Genomic DNA, 19,977 nt, shown 5'->3' on the forward strand with positions numbered 1-19,977 from the left:
TTTGCTCTGCAGCAATACCAGGTGGCACAGTGACTGAAGCTATTGCCTTCCCATCTGAGAGAAAGTCATGTTACACTAGTGCCTGCAGATAGGATCCAACCCGCTGGCTGGCTTTAACTGAAAAACTCTTAGATGGTTTGGGACTTGTTGTAAGAGGCCACTGCTTTCCCACTCATTCATCGATTCACTGTTACATATGTTGACCATCCAGCAGAAAAGGAGTATCCGCTTGCAGGCAAGTTTCTGTGAAAAAGCTTCAACAGCTGAATTTCCTGCAGTGTGGGCCCTGTGTGGATTTGGGTTGCTTCTGGCAGAACTATCTATTTAAGAAACAATTTGGGGCAGAGATGGATTCACAATCGTATTTGAAAGTCCCAGGAGGTATTTTTTTTACATGATTACATGCTGTAGTAAAAGAGATAAGTTTGATTTCTTGCATAAATTATGGCTATTAATAACCGAATTATAAATTTAAATATTAATTATTATAATGAATCCTTTAGTACCTAACAATTACAGAGTGTTACAGACTCTGAAATAAACACTGCAACTCTCCAAATAAACAACGTATTTGTGGCCTGAAATTGGCATTTCTTCTTCCACGTAGGAGACCTCGGGGCAATAGGCTTTAAAGTTTTGGGTTTTTCATTCTTTCCACAGAAAAGCAAACAAGCTTTAGAGTAAGTAAGAATCAGACCCTGAATCCCACTGGATGTGGCCTCCTTTGATGGAATTTCCACTTTTCTCTCATCCATTCTTCTGCTTTATTCTTCTCAAATTCTTCTTCTAGATCCTATGTGCTGGTACACTTTCAGACCTGTTCCACATATAATCTCTCTTCATTTTGCAAACTAGCAGTTCATTGTATTTCTTACAAATTAAACAAGCAGGCTCCAAGATACACAAAGGCTAATCTCACAATCTCAAAATTGTATCTGTAACTCTCATCTTATTTCTGTACCTAATTCTATACTCAATAACTTTTTGTTGTTGTCTTTGGTTCTGCTCAAAGCTCTCACAGCCTGTTTTTTTGGCTGTGAGGAACCATGTTCATATGTAGTGTTAAGGGTGAAAGAAATTACAGAGCCAAAGCGGGGCTGGAAAGGGGCTCCCAAAGCAAACACAGAGCTGTCGAAAGAGTTTCTTTATGAAGAATACTGTGTTTCTCAATCATGCTTGGCTCATAGCTCAAACTAGGGGTAGGATTAGCACTAGTATTGAGAGAACAAGAAAGACTAATATGCAGCTGGGATGGGGCTAAAAAAGGGCTCGCTAAAGAGAAGAAGGGTTGGCAAAAAGGTGTTGTCAAAAGAGTTCTTCTCCTGGTAATGTTGAGGATATAGCCTCAGCCATCTCATGAGCCTTTTAGCCTAGCCTAGGCTTAAGGGCTGGTGGAAAGGAAAAGGAGTTGAGCTGCCAACGGATACAAAGGGCTGTAAAAGAATATTCCTCTGAGGAACAGATAGTCCAGGGAGCTGCTGCTGTGTCTTTCTTAGCGTTTAGGGTGAAGCTTGAAAAAAACACCATTTGGAGTGAGGCTGGAAAGACCCTGCCAGTGAAGAGTTAAGTTTAACCAAGGAGGGAAGCTTAGCCCCTTTAAGGGCTGAAGTAACCTTCAAGGTTCTGCAAAGGGCAACACTGTAAGGGCGGGAAAAAAAACACTTCTGTAATGGATGTACACAGTAATGTATTTTGTGCTTATCTGGCATGTGGGCACCTATCTTATGTAAGATATCCACATAGAAGAAACATGTAACTCCGAGGATAAGCGAAAATAGGGGAGATTTATCCCCAAATTTCAGCAGTAGCTTAAGGTGGGCCAGAATGCTGAAGGTCTGCCTTGGCCCTGCTCGAGGGCCACCGCAGAGGAGCCACTGTGCCTGCGGCACACCTGGGTGGACTCGCTGCCAAACCTCTCCTCCCTGCCATTTCACAGCCTGCGTCAGCACAGCGAGCAGCTGACAAAATGGAGGGGGGGGAGAAGCGCACAGCACAAGATGGATTGTTGTAGTCCTCGGAGGGAAAGTTAACTTTGGAGGAGGCCCCGCTCGGGTATTTCCACACAGCTCATGCCACCTGCTGGCAAGTAGAAGCCGCTGCCTCGCAGCCGCAGCCCGGAGGCACGCAGGCCTTGCGGCAACAGGCCTATCGAGCCCCTGGGCACCTGCCTGCTAAGCAGCCAAGCCCGCCCCTCGGGGCCATCGGGGCACCCTCTCTCTACATGCGTTAGAATCTCCAGGGGAGATGAGGCCTCCAGACCGCCTGTCACCTGCAGAGGCCAGGCTAGCCTCCCGCTCCCCGCCCCGCGGGAGGGGCGCTGCCGCACTGCGCCTAGCCTCTCCTCCCCTCTCTTCCTCTTGCCTTCGCTGCTGGAGTGACCCCGCCGGCTCCAGCGCCCGACGGAGCCCCGCTCAAAATGGGGGCTCCGCGGTGAAATGGCTGCCAGTCAGCGCTGTCCGCCCTGTGCGTCCCGCGGGGAGCGCCTGACTGACGGTCTGCGGCGGCCACGGTTGCGTCAGACAGACCCCCACCTGCGGGTGGGGCTTCCAGAAACTTCCCTGCCCTCTGCAAAGATGGCTGCCGCGCCCCGCGGTCCGACCGCAGCGCGTCACTTCACCCGGCCGCCCCGAGCCAATGGCGCTTGCCTGCTCCGGAGTCACGTGGCGTGAGGGAGCCAGTCGCCGGGAGAGCTTGGAGCAGCCAGGCGTCACTTCCGGAGGCCTTGCTGCGGAGCTGGGTGTTCGGTGACGGGGAAGTGTCGGTCGGGGTGAGAGGGTGAGGAGCGGCCGCGTAGGTGTGCAGGGGCGGCGGCGGGGGTGCAGCAGGGGTGCAGCGGGACTGCAGCGGGACGGGGCTCCGTGGGGTGCAGAGGCGGAGGTGGCAGCGGTGGGAACAGGGCCCTGCCGAGAGCGACTGAGGGCCCGCGGCCTGGCCTGGGCCTAGGCTTGAGGCGGGTGCTGGACTCGTCCCTGTTCCCTTCGTGGAGTCATGCCGCTCTGCCTAGGCCTGAATGGGTTTCCTTATGCTTCGGTGCAGCAGTAGTTTCGCTGTGTTTCCTTACTGTTCTGTTTGCCGGTTAATATGCTGGGAAGCGGATGCTGTTTTGGGTTTTTTTAATTCTTGTGTCGTTCGTCCTTGTTCTTAATGCTTGAAGTTGTCTGGCTTCAGTTACCAGTTTCAAAAACATATCATAATCACGGAGTTGTCACTGTAAATTCCTGCAAACGGTGTAATCCCAGTGGAAGAGTGGGTTTAGTGGCATAGACTCGATGAATCTGAAACTAATTTCGATTAAAAAAGGAGGATTTCATAACCGAGCTTCAAAGTGAAGTAACATTTTCTAGCAGCAGGGTTATTTCGCAACCTTGTCTTGTTTGTGGTTAATGCTAGCTCTCCACTGCTGTGGATGCTCATTTCTCATGCAGCTTTAAAATTACCTTCATTTAGAATACTTTTTCTATTCAGTACTGTACATGCAAGCTACAAACAGCTGTGTGAAAGAAAACATATTGGTTGTTGGGGCATCTTGTGAGAGGTTGTGTATAGTCATAATTAAAGTATTTGTACCTGTAACAGCTTGGGGACTTTATGTAATCTATGCACTCTTTGTGGAAGGAAGCTAGCAGTTTTAATACTGCTGCAGTCTGGAGTCCACTTGCCCACAAGTGATACCACAGTTTTCTGGTCAGAAGTGCGCAAGTTGGCCTGGGCTTGTGTTCTGGGCTGTGACCTTGACTCAGTGCTGTTTCTGTAAAGCTAATTAGCTCTTCAAAGGATAGCTTAATACCTGTCTAAAACTTTTTCTAGTCTATATATTGTGTTGTTTGCTTATTTGGGTTTATAGTTAGCTGAAATTCAAATAGATTCGGATCATCTTTTTGAATGTTTATTTGGAGGACAGAGCACTCATCAAGTGCTACGTCTTAAAGTTAGTTGGCAAAGTAACTCAAACATAACTACATGAAGGGCTTTGATGTAATTTATATGTATGATAAATGGTATGTTCTGTTTTCAGGCAAGTTGTGAGAGAAGTCTCTGGAAATGGAAGACAAATAGAGATAGAATTGAACTGCATATTTAAGAAGGTTCTAGCTGTTATTACATAATTCTAGTCATAATACCGTTTCTATTATAGTCTATAGAGTAGTTGACAGCAAGTAGTAAGTGTACCTTGTTTTCTGAAAACCATGCAACTAAATAGTAAAGCATATTTTTCTCGTGCCCTTGCAGGAACACAGTGTATTAAATTACCTAAGCAACCATGCTGGCTGCGAGGCTAGTATGCCTGAGGGCATTATCATGCCAGACTGTCCGCCCCACCATTACTCAGACTTCCCCAGCTTTGAGGAACTCCAGTATAAAAGTATACAGGCTCTGGCAGCCTAACCAGGTAAGGCAGTTCTCTTTCTGATGATTCTGACTGCTATTTTAAAGGGTTGAGTGTTTTGCCAAAAGAATTGCTTTAAATGGAGTACCTGTTTTGAATGATCATGAGCTTCCTGTTTCTTTGAGGTACATGCTCTGATTTAGGGTATAACATTACTCAGTCAAAAACCAGGGGTTTAAGAACAATTGAATTATTATCTTCTATTTCAATTATTATTTGTCCATGGAAATTGGAAAAGAACTTAAATGAGGTAATTAGCAGTGGATAAGTCTTGCTATGTAAGGTAGAAGCAGCAGAAGTCTTGTCTGATGTCTTGTCATCTGCTTCCAAGTAAGACTCTTGAACGTAATATTAAATATATATATACCTTGAGTATAATATTAAGGTAGAAACTTTCTTTTCAAAGACTTCAGCGTGCTTAAAGCTGTAGTCCAGGTTAGAGCAACTTCTGAATTATGGCAGGACTATCATTGGCCTAACAAACAGTTTTAAAAACTGGAGCGTCATCATCCTAAGACACTTTATTCTTTATTTAGGGAAGAGATTTCAGACATGCTTTCTGCTCAGGTGACAACTATTAAAATGCTAGATTTTGATAGATGCAGAACACAACAAAACTGAAATGCTGTGGTAAACTTCCTGAATTTTATTGCTCTAATGGCTTGTAGATTTCAGGTTTTATTGTTCAAACAAACTCACAGCTTTGAGTGAGCTCAGGTGCATGTATAGTAATTTAGAAATTCCTGGGACAGTGGTAAGGAAACTTCAAATGTTGTTCATGGACTGAAATATGAGTTTATTGTTAGTTGCTCTTGCAGATTACAAAGACTTTGAGCAGCGTGTTTTGTTTATTTGGGGCTTGTCAGCCTTAAAAATCTTTATAAGCCTTCATTCAGGGTTTATTCTGTAAATCAAGGCTAGAGTTGAAAGCAGAATTTGTGATGGCTTTCCAAATTTAGTGTCTGTAAAGTGTAAGTATTGTGCAAGAAGAGTGTTTATGTAGAGTGTTCTCGAACAGAAAGAAACATAATTTTTTCATATAAATGTAAATAGTATGTTTTTGTATTAAAAAAAGAAAAGCCTTGTGACCTTGTGGGACTGAAGTAAAAGAAATGCAGGCTGAAAATCAGCTTCTGAAATTCCCTGCATTGGTGCTGTACTACTAGAATGTGTGAACGTTACTCACAACAGTTCCTAAACTTTAATGTTCAGTTGTTTTCCTTGAGCACAGTTACTTCATGTGTTTGGGAGGTAAGCAGGAATAATTAAGAGACTATTTTAAATGCAGCAAGTAAATTGATAAGAAGTGTCTTGTATCTTGTTTCATTTAGTCTTTTTTTATGTTATTTCTGAATCTAACAGTGTTATGCCACGAGAGTAAGAACAGGTGTAAGGCGTGGGAAAATTGGGCAGGAAATTAAAGAAGCAGCATTTGAGCCGTCTGCAGAAACAGCACTTAAAGGTAAGGTAGCTGCGCTTTAAATACTGAGAATCTTAGAAGCTTAATTTAAAATTTTCTTGAAGGAATCAAGTTTTCTTCAAATGATTAAAGAAACTGAGAATATTGTTTCATGTGTAAGTTTGCTTAGGGGTCTCTGTTTAACAGCTGGAGACAGTTTCTCTGCTTGTGTTTCCTTGTAGAGTTTAAAACTGCAAATGTGTCACAATATAGAGAAATTCCATGTTTCCTCTTTAAGCTGCTGTTGAGAGCTGTTCAGTCAAAATAGTTGCCTCTTAATGGAGATTTGGTTGTGGGTATTAAAAAGTATGCACGCTTGCTTTGTTATATCTACTTTGTATAGTGTTTAAAGGAAGGATTTTTGTGCAGCATGTAGAGTTTGCAAAAAAGTTTCTGGTGTTACATGGGCATTGTCTTACAGTGCTTGTTAGTACAGCTAGTGTGGATTGTAATTTTAGTGGATTACAAAGGGATTTTTTAGGTAGCAGTATTTGACAGAACAGACTTGTAAATGTGCTATAATAGCACCGAGCTGACAAACTATATGTAGATTGGTTAGTGTCTTGATTATAACACATTAGGAAAATGCATAGACTTGGGGTTACACAACTGAAAGTCTTTGGTCTCAGCAGCTCTTCTACAGTAACAATATTTAATGATCGATATTTCTGTTTGTAGCAGTAATCTGATACCTAGCACACAGGCAGTATGCCTCTAAAAATCAGACAGCAGAAACTGAGGGTAAATCATGTGGTGTTGTTCATGAGCTTTAGGAATCCTTTTATAAACTTATTTGGATCCAATTGCTGCCAAAGAGCCCTGGATAGAGCAAGTATTTAAGGGCAGATGAATGAGAGGAAAGAATACAGCATGTAGTTTTTCTCCTGTTCTATAGCGAGTTGGATAGTGAAATGATATACTAAATCAGCTGAGAGGTGAACTGTTCTGCTGGAGACCCTGTTAACTGGTTTTATGTTGGAATTGCTGTCACTAATGAAGGTTGGTAAACCTGGCATGTTACTAGTTGGTCTCTTATTTCTCACACTATTTTATGAAGTTGTATTGTGTTGATAGGGTGAATCTAGAGATTTTTCACATGTAGCTCACTGAGAACTGGTGACTTAAGTGGAACTTTAAGAAAGAAGTCTAACATGGATCACCTATTGCTGATACAACAAAACTCATCAGGATGTTACTATTCAAGAAAAAGCATTCGTAACAGCGTGGATATTTTTCCTTCTTCATACAGCTGATCGCCTGGGAAAATTTATTGTTGCTGGAGGGGCTGCTGTTGGCCTGGGGGCCCTTGCTTACTATGGAATGGGCATGTCCAGTGAGATTGGAGCTATTGAAAAAGCTGCGTAAGTAAGATGGCTTTCTGTTTTAAGTGAATCTTGCTTCTCATTATATGTCTCTTTTGCTGATAACACCCAGTATACACATAGCTTATGGGGTTTTTTTTAAGCTCTGAACAGAAAGCCCTCAGTTTTCTGCGCAGGATTTTAAAGAATGTAATTGAAAGCAAAATTTAAATTACCCAGGTTTAAGTGGATATTGACTTAAGTGACTTGTTTTGCTAAATTTGAAATTTATTTGTTCAGAGTATATAAATATGCCTTATGAGATGTGCCGCAGATAATTTATGAAGTGTAGTCTTCTGTGAAACTTGTTAGGACCACTTTGCCTGGTGTTCCTGTGAGACTGTTCATTAAGCTTCAATACTGTATGTTGGAAAGAGAGTCTCCTTGGAACATGCTACTTACCTTGGCATAAGCTGTGCTCTAATAAATACGTTTTACTTAAAACTTTGGCATCTGAGGAACTTTTCATTGATACATCTGTCTGTGTTTTTTTTTCTCCAAAAGCCTTGAAGTAATGGGTCAAAAAAGTGAAATGGGAGAAAATTTGTGCATTATGTTCAAGTTTGGTGTTAGCAGGGAAAGCTTCCTGTCCACAGTATGACCATATCATACTGCAAAAACTCATTCATAATGTCTAAGTCTGTTGCTATTGTTAGAGCCCTCAAAATGGCATTCGTGCCTGTGATGTCAGATAATCATGTGGACTGTGACTCAGCAATCTGTGAGCTGCTTAGCAAGCTACTTAGTGCTCAGTTTCCATTCTGTAGGCATTTTCCTTAAACTAGTTTGTTACACATACACCATTCTCTATTTTTCTATAGTTAAAAAGTATTTGTTATTCTGTTTCCTCTGTATGCTTTCTCCTTAGAATCAAACTGCAATTACCATTATTTGCAATTTGCAGTGTTTCTAGAGAGTTATGTTACATTAGACCAGCAAGATTTAAAAGTTCAGCTCCTGTTACAAGATGAACTCGTGGCAGAAGTTGTTAGATTGCACCACTTTTATGAAACCTTTTTTATATCAATAGCTATGAATATATTTAATTACTTGATTATGTTTTCAATTAGTCTTTATTCTGATATTGGTAATTGTACAGCTGTGCATGACTTAGAAGTTATATGCTTATTTTTCAGTATTTGGCCACAGTATGTGAAAGACAGAATTCAAACTACTTACATGTACTTTGCGGGAAGCATTGGCTTGACGGCACTGTCTGCTGTAGCAGTAAGCAGATCTCCAGCACTCATGAGCCTTATGACAAAAGGCTCCTGGCTGGTAAGCTTATGTTATAAAAATAAAAACATTTACTGGGAAATGATCCTAAATGTGTTGGTTGATATAAAAAAAATATTAAATGTGGATTACTTAGTGAAAAGTAAGTCAAAACTTCACTTACACTGATCTCCTTATCTATTAAGATTATGTAAGTATGCTAATGATATTCTGTGGATTAGGATTTGGTTATGTGCACCTTCTATACTACTTCATAGTTTGTCAGAGACAAATTATATAAGAAAAAAGTCCATGCTGTGCTATCCTTACCACTTATATGCAAGAGGAATCTGTTGTAAATAGTCACCTGAGGCTAACGAAGCTGTTTCTGTCACTTTCTAAAATGGAAACTGATGTCCCTGTGCATTCCTGTTCCTCCCTGTGCTTTTCTGTATAGCTCTCTGAGATCTCTTTCCTGTTTGCCAAGACTGAAATGATACTAGTAGGCAAATCATCGAAGCATACTGCTAACAAAATGTGACTGCTTAGTACATACTCAGTGTGTCGAATGCAATGATAATAGTTAAGTGCCAACGTTTACATAATTTATGGAGATTAATTTAGTAGTGCATCCTTGTTGATAAATCAAAATTGTATGTTTTTGACCAGTGTGCTAGCTGCTGGATAATTCTGCTTGGAACCATCTGTAAGAAGAGACACTGACGTTTAAAAATCATTTGTGGCAAAAGTGTGTGAACTAAGTGCTAGCTTTGTGTAGAGAGATGTACAAGACAAAACTAAGACTAACATTTCAGGTACTCTAATGAGGATTAGAGTTAGGGGCAGAACTGTATGTTTTCTTGCTCTTGCATTACACAATTAAGAGATTGTTGCCATTTTACCACTAAACTTGGGTTCCTAGAAGCCTGAATAAAATGGGAACTTACTGCAAGTTAGGATGAGGAAGCTGTTTACTGTGACCTTACAAGAGAAAAACTGACAAACACCCCAATTATGAATTAAGTTGCTCTTTTCAGATTTACGCTACTGACTTCAGGAAGTGAGAACAGGGACTATGTCCTAATGATAACTCGAGCTCTGTAACGCTTTTTTTACAGGCAATAGGCGCAACTTTTGCAGCTATGATTGGTGCTGGAATGTTGGTCAGGTCCATATCCTATGAAAATAGTCCAGCTGCTAAACATTTGGCTTGGATGATGCATTCAGGTATGTGATTTTAGTTTTCATTGTAGAGATTTCTGTGCTTCAGTGTGACCAGATTCTTAATTTAAGGAAACTTTGACTTTAAGGTAGATGCCTATACACTGCTGTAGGAGAGTTAGATTTTTTTTTTTTTTCAGAGACTTGAATGTCAGGAAGGTTCCTTAAGTGCCCATATTTTTTCATAATCTTCTAAAAGTCATGCTCAAGTTAAAATTGAGATATGAGTATGCCACATTGGATAGAATTAGTTGATCTCATAGCTGCTTTGGGTTTGTGATTGCTTTCTGGCACCATAGCTTCTATAAGCACTATACTTCCTGTTCTCCAGCTCTGCAGGGTAAAAAAGTATTTGAAAACTTGACTAGAAAAATATTATTTTTTTTTTAGTATTAAACTGCTTAAATACATGTGCCCATCAAGTATATAAGCTGCGACTGCAGATCATTTTCTTACTAATGATGCCTACTTCAAATAACAGTGGCTGTTACTTCTCAAAACTGTTTTTCCAGAAATAATTCATGGTTCATGAAAAACACGTGTGTTAAGCACTGGAGTTGTATTTTCCTCTCTAGAGCTAACATTTTGACGAAGAAGAAATTGCGGTTTTTTTGGTGATTGCTAAGTTAAAACCTAATGTGATATTAATAGACTAGATAAGAGGTTTCATACGTGATTCTAGCAAAAAGTCTGACTTAATTACTTAACTATTGCCGAAGTAATTATTGTAGCAGAAATCGATTCTGCTTTTCATTGTTGAGTGCTCCCATGCCTGTTATGTATTTGATCAGTCCGTGCCAGGTATCTCTTACCAGCTCTGTTCTGAACATACCAGTATGTTACTGCTGTTAGTCTTTCTTCCAAAGATCAGCTCCCAGAAGTGCTCTCTAGAGCTAGATAAAAGTAAGTCATGGAATTTAAGGTTGCTAGTTTATTGTGATCCCTTCTAGAGAGGTGCATGATCAACTGTGTTTGTATTTTGTCATGTAAATGGATTAGTTTGAGCCATGTTACCTGGCTCTAAAACAAAACTGGTTTGGCAGGTGGTGTTTTTACCAGATCTGTTCTGAATATAATGGGTGGTGTTTTGTTTTCCTTTGCTAGGTGTCATGGGTGCAGTGGTGGCTCCTCTAGCCTTCTTGGGTGGTCCTTTGCTGATCAGAGCTGCCTGGTATACTGCTGGAATTGTTGGAGGGCTCTCCACTGTCGCCATGTGTGCTCCAAGTGAAAAATTTCTGAACATGGGAGGACCCCTCGGAATAGGCCTAGGCTTTGTTCTTGCTTCTTCAATTGGTAAAATACTGTTTTTAATACTATCAGATAAAGTAGGTTATAAAATTAAACTGCTAGGATGCAGCTCCTGTTTAATTGCAGACTGGTCTGTCTGATTAAGTTTTGCCGTAAACAGCCCTTGCAGGCCTAGCACAGCAGAAAATGCTCTGTTAAATGTGTTCCTGAAAGTAAATGTGAAGTTACAGTTCTGGCACGTTAATCTGAAAAATGGCCAGTAGTGGTGGCTTGTATTTTTAGTTACTGGTAGTGGGTAGGGAAGACAGTAAATGTGATCTTGTTCTATTTGTTCTTTTCACTTTTGTGTTTCTAGGCATAGTTGTAGTCCTGGGGTCAGAAGCACTTTCACATGAAATACCTGTGATTCCCTAGGGTGTGCAGAATTGCTAGATCAGGCTGTATATGTGACATCTTCAGCTTGTGTATTAAAGCTCTTGCTATCAAAAAAGCACCACAATTTGAGAATTGAGTATTCACTGAAAAATGTGTGCTACAGTAACCACCATTTGACCCAGCTCAGAGTAGCAGATACATATAGTTAGCAGTCTTTAGTACTGTTGTACATTGTGCATTCCTTTCCAGGGTCCATGTTCTTGCCTCCCACTTCTGCTTTTGGTGCCGGCTTGTATTCGGTAGCTGTTTATGGTGGATTAGTACTCTTTGGCATGTTCCTGCTCTACGATACGCAGCATGTTATTAAGCGTGCAGAAACTATTCCATATTATGGAGTAACAAAATACGATCCAATCAATGCGTAAGTATTCTGTGTTAATGCAGCTGATATCAATGACTGTGTAAGCATTTGCTTCAGGCTATATCAAACTACGCTTTTAAACTATGCCAGACCTTTTATTTACTGTTAAAAAGTGTATTGCTATTAAATGTGAAGGATCACAGGGTTTAAAGATGTGGTGTGAAAATAGCTAGTGGAGTTAAAATTGAAAGCATCTGCCTGAAATGAGAGAAACATGGGTGAATGTAGTATCACATGCCTCCAGCAGTACTTCCAAAGAGCAGTTTTGTTTTCTAAAGCATTGCTGGGAGAATTTATAGCTGTTTTCTGAAAATATCTGTCAGTACCAGCTGAGACAAAAAATGCTAATAACTCTTTCATAGTCATTTAATATTTGCTAGCCTTTGTCACTACATAAAAATGTTCAACAGTGTGACAGATAGGGAAAGCAGGATTAATTGACTCTCAGTACATATAACTTCCCTGTAAATGTTGTCTGTCTTGTCTTAATTGAATTGTTTATCTCCTTGATTCTGGTTTCCTGTAATTAAAAAAGAATAATACTGACCTTCTTTAAAATTCTTGGAGCTAAACAGATCAAAGTGCAGCATAAAAGCAGAGAGCTCCTGTATGAGAACAGTATACTGTCTGTGAAGGCAGAGATGGTAGAACAAAAATACAGGGGTTTTTTGACATACCAAGCACTGAGGACAATCATAGTTGGGTTTTGTTAGAGATGCTTCGTGAAGGCTTTTAAAAATGAAGTGTAATGGTGTGAAATACAAATACTATTTCTGTTCAACAGTAATTCACTTTGATTTCCTGTTTTCTAGGTGCATGGGTATCTACACAGATACACTGAACATCTTCATTCGGGTAGCCACCATGCTTGCAGGTGGTGGAGGTAGCAGAAGGAAGTAAACGGAGACTGTGTCTGACAGCCTACCTTAATGCACATACTAAATAAAAATTCATGGTTACAAGAAGTATTGCTGCAAGTCAGGAATATAAAGCATTTCAGCATATTGTTTCAGTGCAGTGTAATTCAGGCGTACTAGATTTTCTTCAAACACTTTCCAGCTCAGTGTTAAAATAGTGTGAACTGCTTCTAATTGTACATTATTTTGAGAAAGTAAATTATTTTTAATATATGAGTAAAATAGTCTTGTCTGCTTTTCAATGCGTTTGACAGCAATTCGGCGCTTTTTTTTTCCTCTTTTATCTGTTGTTGCATAGTAAAGGCCATCATTTCTAAACAGGTATCCCTTACACAGGTAGGGACACAAGCTACTTTATGAAATGCTGTTGAGATGTGGCATTTTTTTCAGTTAAGACTGCATAAATGAAATTTCAGTGACACCTTAAGAATTTATGGTGTCATAACTAAATGCAGTCATCACTAAATGCAGTAATGACTTCTGCCTGGGCAGATATTTCAGCAAGGTTTAAGCAGCTGTCAGAAATGCATTGGATTTGACCAGTGAGGTGACCAAAAAGTGTAAATGAGACAAGATAAGGAAACCATGCAGCAGTTGTCCCGTGTGAACTTCAGTCTCTTTCTGGAGTGCAAATGAGAACTTAGTGCTTTAATGTTGAGTGGATATAATAGCTATGTTCTTTTGATACTAGATTTCCTAAATTACGGAACAGCGATAGACGTGTGTCTGTCTTTAGTGACTAAATCTCAGTATTGTGGATGAAGCTCTGTCCTTCAGAAGAGCTTTTAGTGCTTATCTGTGACAAGCTTGTACAATTGGCACAGAAAGAGAGAATTGAGGATAGACTGCTGTAAACCCAGGTATAAATTTACCATACTGTTGTGTGCTTCATCCTGTAACTTTACTCCCAATTGGTATGTTTAGCTTGGTTTAAAAGGAATGTTCCCTATCAGTGAAATTGATTTAATACTAAGAAATAAATACTTACCAAACTCTGTTCTTTCATGTTGGAATAAAAGGTGAGTTCTTGGGCACAAGAAAGTTTAGAGGTAATGTCAACAACTCTGACTTTCAGTTTCTGGTGAATACGCTGTGCTTATGTATTGACTGAACAATAAAATTCTAGTCTCACAAGCTGACAGCTCTCACTGTCCCTATGTTAATAGAAATTCTAGTGCCCCTGCACTAATAACTTGAAGAGTATTACAAATGGTTTTTTTGGCTACAGTTTCGTTTGTAAGAGAGTATGCTTCTGTTCAAAAACTCAACAAAAATTATATCCAGTTTCACTGACTAGAATCTGGGGGATGTTTCCCAGATGAAAGATGCTGATCTATGCTTGCTTCGAGTGGTTCTGTTTAGTGCAGCCTGTTGGCTACTGACTACAGCAGACCTGCTTTTATGTCTGTCATATACCATAGTATTTTTAGACTTGTCAAGCATAGGAAAGAAGCTGGATTGTGAAGAACCTTGTTGCAAATCCTTTGTGCCCAAAGATTATATGGCACACCTAGTTCGTGACACTGTTAATAGCTGAAGAAAAATGTGTAGTACTTAAAAGAGGAAGAAATCTCTGATCATGCTAAGTGTAAGTAGCCTATTTAGAGGGGTTTATAAGCAATTTTGTATGCTCAAGTTCTTCATACTGCTGCTGTAGGTGAAGAGAGCAGTGTGCTTGTCCTCAAATTCTAAAATGTACAGAATGCTGTCTTATGATGAAATTCTAAAATGTGTACCTGTAATAAAGAAGCTGGGAAAACACCTTTTGGCTAGACTCTCTGGACAAGGTTTTAGAAGTTGTCTGAGCCAGGAGAGGGATTCTGGACTGTTTGAAACAGTAAGGTGGAAAACACAACACCCTACCTAGGAAAAATTTTTGCAATGAAAGTGAGATCACCAGGGGAAGATCCAGTAACCTTTCAAGAGAAAAACAGGCCAAATAGTGCTTGAGGAAGCGTGAGCACTCTTCTGTGCTCAGTCTTCTGAGGAGATGCGGCTTGACTCATGGGCGAGATGATACCTGTAGGGAAACACGCAGTGCTGCCGTGTGTGGGTGTCCAAAAGAAAAAACAAGATCAAGAGTTGTTCCTTTACATTTGAAGTCCTAAGTGAAAAATAAAGATTTATCTCAATTAAGACAGCTTGGCTTTGAGGGCAGATACAAATCTAAATTGTGATAGTTTGATAGGCATAAAACCAGCTGCCCACTATTTCAGGGAAAGCATCTGGCAGTTGATGCTGGCTTACTGGCTGGCTGCTTTTGGAACAGAAACTGAAGACCTGGAAGCTTTCTAGAACTAAAAAGTTGTTTAGATTTATCAGTTGAACTTACCAGGGTGATGTTACTGTAAGCAATTTATTTTGGATTGGGTTGTTGGTTTTTTGGTTTTGGTTTGTGGTTTTTTTTTTTTTTTTTTTTTTTTTACCCTCAATTGAAAGGTCTAATTGTAAAACTTGTATTAGGGTCTGTTAAGTGTATCTTGCTCAGCAGCTTTCAGAGCAAATACAGCTGAGGAAGAGCTTTTTTGTCTCCTCATAAACACTGAATACTTTCAGAAGGAAATTAGATGCTTTATATCCTAAGTTTCAGATCTGTAAAAGCTGATCAGCACTGTGGTTAGGCCATCTAATTAATGCCCTGTTTCATGTGCTGTAAACTAAGAAGGGCAAATAGTTGTTATAAGAAGGATATAAACTTGGAAATGCAAAACCAGCTGAGGAATAAAGCCTTTTAAATTTCTTTTTAATTTTTATGTCTTGAATAATATTACCAGAAGAAGGAAAAGCCTTTAACAGAGGTCAAAGAATACCAAAAATGATAAAACACACATGTCAAGGTTGTGGTTGGACACTGGAGGTTCAGTGGAAACAGTGATGCTAGTGTGTGACTGTAGAGTCTGTCAGCTGGAAGTTTGAGGCATTTGCACGATGGGCATCTTCGAGGCACTGATTTTATGAAAGGAGCAGCAACTGTATTACGTCTTTCAGTTGAGAAAAAGGCTGTAGGTGTTTGCTGAGGTGAGTTGGGGCTGGGGGGGAAATTGAGTGCAGAAGTACCTGTTTCTGAATCATCCTGGGAAATAAGGGATGTATCCTTACAGTCATGTTACCGATACTTCAAAAATGACAAAGGATATGTCCGAAAATCTTGAGGAAAAATCTTAGTTTGAGTTCTTATAAAATTAAGGCATGCTCCAGAGTGTGTCATTGCCCTGGCCAAAAAGAAGCTAGATAAACTCTTAAAATTGCATCTTCATAGAGTCATTCCTCTTGGGGGTGGTATCCCAATGTATTACTCATTGTATTAAAAGCTCATGCCATTCTAAGAAGAATCGGTATTTTGTGTGAAATAATTCTAACCAGGCTGAAGCAACTGTTTCATAACATAAGGAAATACAAGGAAAATACATCTTTATGGCATAAAAGGAAAATAAAAACGTAAGGAAAACAAGACTTGGAGTAAATGGTCTTGTTGAATTTAGGGATAAATGAAACAAATGTTTGAGCTGTGAGAATGTAGGAAGCATTAAGAATGTTCAGGATACAAAGTTAATTTAATTCAATCTGGACTAATGGTCAACCAGCCTAGTTCTCTGGGAGTATGTGCTGTCCTCCGTTTTCAAAGGGAAAGTATATGTAGCATAGAAACTGCAGACTGTAGTTGTATTCATTCCTAGAGACAGTAATGAGCATCTGGGATAGAGTAACTATCAAAGACCACAATGAAGAGCAAGACCAAGGTTGTTTTCTCCTAGCAGTTTATGATGAGTTGATAATCACTTAGGAGACTGTCCTGGAGCAGGGTTTAAAACATCTTTGATAGCTCTTTCAGCAAGTGCACTGCAAGTAAAGCCCCTGCAGAGCTGCCAGCCAGCATGCCTGTGAGTTTTGTGTGTGGTGGTTGTGGTCTCTAAGCTCCATGTTGACTCTTGTCTCTTCACAGGTCATTCTTCTGGATAGCCTTGCTCTGTTAAGGTGGAGCTTGTAGCTGTATTTGTTTTGGTTGGGTTTAACCTCCCTCCTGCAGGCAACGTGGTGAAAATGGAATAATAGATGTGTCCCATTTCCGCCTGCTCTCTTAGGTGATTTCTGTTCTCTCTAGCCTTGGAAGACTAGAGATACAATGAGGGCCATTTTACCTGGTAGCTGTAGGCTTCTGAAGAGAGGACATACTGAAATGAGGCAAAGCTTCAGTCCAGAAGTGCGGCACTGAATGCAGTGCTAAGTGCTATGTGCGAGGGGAAACATTTTCTTCTTGTGGTAGTCCAGTCCTCTAGTTCAAGCAAGATACGATTAAGGAAAGTGTTTTTGACAGCTAATCTGCCAGAGCTCACACCTTCATGACAGGGTGATGAGAGGAACTGTGTAACCTTGTTATGGAAGCAGAGCTATTCCCTCTGCGTGTCACTGCTTCCCCCCAAAGGAGATTAAAACACAGGTGCCTAAACAGGGAGGATTATCTTTCTTGCAGTTTACCCTGGCTCTAAAAGATTTGTCCCTTCAGCTGCTGCTTGAGAAAGCACCTTTTCTCTGCTTTTCCTTCTTTCAGAAAGATGATAGAAGAATACATGACATTATGGAGTCTTTTGTACAAAATAACTAGTCTGGTTGTCCAATGCTTAGCTCCAGAAAACTTACTGTGAGGAAATGAAGTTGTGCCATGATAGATGTCTGGGAAGGCATCTTGCTTCTTTTTCCTGAATAGATAAGGCATTTAATGAAGCTGGCAAGCCTCCAAAGCAGAAAATACTGTGCAGCTGTCAGCCTTTGGGGCTTTCTGGAAAGATTTTGTAATTGATCTGCATATTGATCTCTTTCTTAAAAACATAGATAAATCCTGTCTCTACTGATCTGACAGGAAGCGCTAGCAGGGATAGCAGAGGGAGTTTGTCCTTCTGGGTGGGTATAAATGCCTTTTTTGGCCGCTGAGGCCTCTTCCTTATTCTTCTGTACATTGTAGACATGCTGATCATTGCACACAACCAAAATAAGTTCATAATATGAAGTCCAGAACATGAACTAACACATCTACATTTCTATAACGGGATGTTTCAACTTTTTCCTGCCAGTTCCTACAGAGACACATTTGTCTGAAGAGAATGTTCAATCGTTTGATTTAGTGTCAGCTACCTGTGTAAGCTTGCATGAGCTAAAACCCCATGATCCAGTTCACTGGGCACCATTTCAATGCAGTGAGCACAGTCTGTCACCCAAAGCATTTACGATCACCGCAGTTGTATTTATGTGACTCGGAAGGAGTGGAAGAAAGAACCTGTACTTCATCAACAATGGTTTTACTTGTAGCTAGAAACTGATGGGACAGGAGAACTCTGCTGAAGCTTTTATTAAGAGCCCAAGTTTTGTCTGAATTTGTCTCAAGAGACATAAATGAAAAGAGAGTGAGATTTTTGCTTTTCAGCTCAGATTGTATTTCCTCTCATTTCGTTGGGGACAAATGTAATTTGCAAAAGTCTGTAATTTTGTTTCCTTACATTGTCTTCGGTGGGGGGAGGAATCCTATCAGTTACTCTTGCTCTTACACGTTCTTCAGAAATCCTGACAGGATGTATTGCTTTCAGAAATCTGTGTCATCATTTATTTATTTTTATATATACATATATAGTTACTATTTTTTTTAAATATGGCAATGGATGAGGATGTATTGTACTGCTTCAGAGGAAAAGTGATCTTCATCTCTCAATGGACCATCACTGCAGTTGAGAATAAGGTGAATTGATAGTGATGGTAACATCTGTAACATGCAAAAAATCCCAACTGAAAAAAAACAAAAAACCCCAACACTATCAGTTTAAGCTTAGCTACTGTGTGCAAGTTAGTAAAAAGAAATGCCTTCTGTTAGTGCTGAAGATTTGTTCAGAGTCGTTAATGATGATGTCTGTAAGAGCTGAACAAACAGTGTCAGAGTGGAGCAAAGGAATTAAGAAAGATAGCATGTATTTCTGAACCTATTCCCATTCATCACTGGCAAAGGAGAGGTGGTTAGATCTAAAAGCAGTTAGTCTGAGATATTTTTGCGTATGTGTGAATAAGACCTTTGTGTTTCTAGATTGTCAGATCTCTGTTAGACTTGTGTTCAGAGGCTATTCTTGCATGGTTAAATGGGGTGAATTCTGGGTTAGTGAGTTGTGCCAGCAGGTTACTTGCTTTTGTAGCAGCTGGCTTTCCAGGGCCAGATTACAGGTCTGAACAGCCATCTCCATTGAGGGCTGCCACGGACTGGTGTACTGCTTCCTGTGTTGTAAGAGCCTGTCTCCAGTAAGGTCACATGCTGGAATAAAAATCCAGTCCATACTTAAATACAGCATTGAAGAGTTATTTAAATGGATTTTTCTTTTTCTCAAAATGAGTCCATTTTAAAATTTGTAGTAAGCTTGTGGCAGCCATTTATAAATTCTAAGTTAGCTATAAAATGAAGATATTTATCAAAGAAAATATAAGCTGCCTTACCAAATTATTTTCAAATATGGGAGAGTTTAAAAAAAATTGTCCTGCTCTTTAATGTCAGCAGAAATAGGGAGAAATCATCTTTGTCTTTTGGAGAGCAATTCAAGCTGTATAAAGACACCAGGCACGCAACTGTTACTGTTTTATAGGTGTACTATTGGAGGTTTCACAAAGGCCAGTACATTCTACTTCATTGCATCCAGCAATGTTAGAGGTGAGGTGAGTCAGATGAAAATTGCAAATCTACAGTTACATTGAATATTTCCATAAGGTGAGATCTAAATTTCATTTGTATTCTTTTGAGGAAACTGAAAATACGGGGATGAGTCAGGTCTGCTTGTACTAGCTGACCGGTAAAGTCTGCAAAGAACTCTTTCTTAGGAAAATGACCTTTTTGTATGGTTGTGAAAAAAGTTGAAGTGAATTATTAAATGTTATGCAGCCGTTTAGATCATGGTTTAAAGTGGAATTACTTGAAACATTGTGGAAATCCTTAGCAACATTAGCTGTAGTCAATATTTAGGGTCAGATTTTAATTTAATTGCAGGATAAACATATGACCTGCCTTTAATGGTCTTTGACACATAAAAATATAAGGAATTTTTGTAAAAGATATTCTTAGCCAAATTCTGTTTACATATCAGTGAGTCATGGCTGGACCTGCAAAAAATCCCCCAGAGCTTTATGGCCATAATTCGGTGTGCTGATTGTCCCTTTTATTTACATGTAAGTAACAGCACAGAAGCACTGGCTGTAGCGCTGAAAAGGAAGGAAATAGAAATTCGCAGGCATGAGAAATGAGCTGGATGTGCTTTCAGGAGCAGCAGTTCCAGGATTAGGTAGTGCGTGTTTGCTAGCCAACTGAGTGTGTGCCCTTTGGGAAAGAAGGGAACAGTCAAGGGCAGAAG

The 19,977-nt window shown here is 40.0% G+C and overlaps 1 protein-coding gene across 3 annotated transcripts; it reads left to right on the top strand.

The window, feature by feature from the left end:
* Window positions 1-2,513: 2,513 nt before the first annotated feature.
* On the top strand, window positions 2,514-13,738 carry GHITM (growth hormone inducible transmembrane protein). 3 transcript variants are annotated; one of them, XM_065670781.1, is made up of 9 exons: window positions 2,514-2,794; window positions 4,231-4,390; window positions 5,750-5,849; window positions 7,096-7,207; window positions 8,344-8,485; window positions 9,541-9,649; window positions 10,748-10,936; window positions 11,516-11,687; window positions 12,500-13,738. In XM_065670781.1, exons 2-9 carry the CDS (start codon window positions 4,262-4,264, stop codon window positions 12,585-12,587), a joined length of 1,041 nt encoding a protein of 346 aa, XP_065526853.1. In that variant the 5' UTR covers window positions 2,514-2,794; window positions 4,231-4,261; the 3' UTR covers window positions 12,588-13,738. The 3 variants fall into 3 exon arrangements, with proteins under 3 accessions (XP_065526853.1, XP_065526854.1, XP_065526852.1); XM_065670782.1 differs by having other exon boundaries at window positions 2,514-2,767; XM_065670780.1 differs by having other exon boundaries at window positions 2,519-2,775.
* The last annotated feature ends 6,239 nt before the right edge of the window (window positions 13,739-19,977 follow it).

The sequence above is a fragment of the Lathamus discolor genome, chromosome 3 (assembly GCF_037157495.1).
Source record: "Lathamus discolor isolate bLatDis1 chromosome 3, bLatDis1.hap1, whole genome shotgun sequence".
Lineage (NCBI taxonomy): Eukaryota > Metazoa > Chordata > Aves > Psittaciformes > Psittacidae > Lathamus > Lathamus discolor.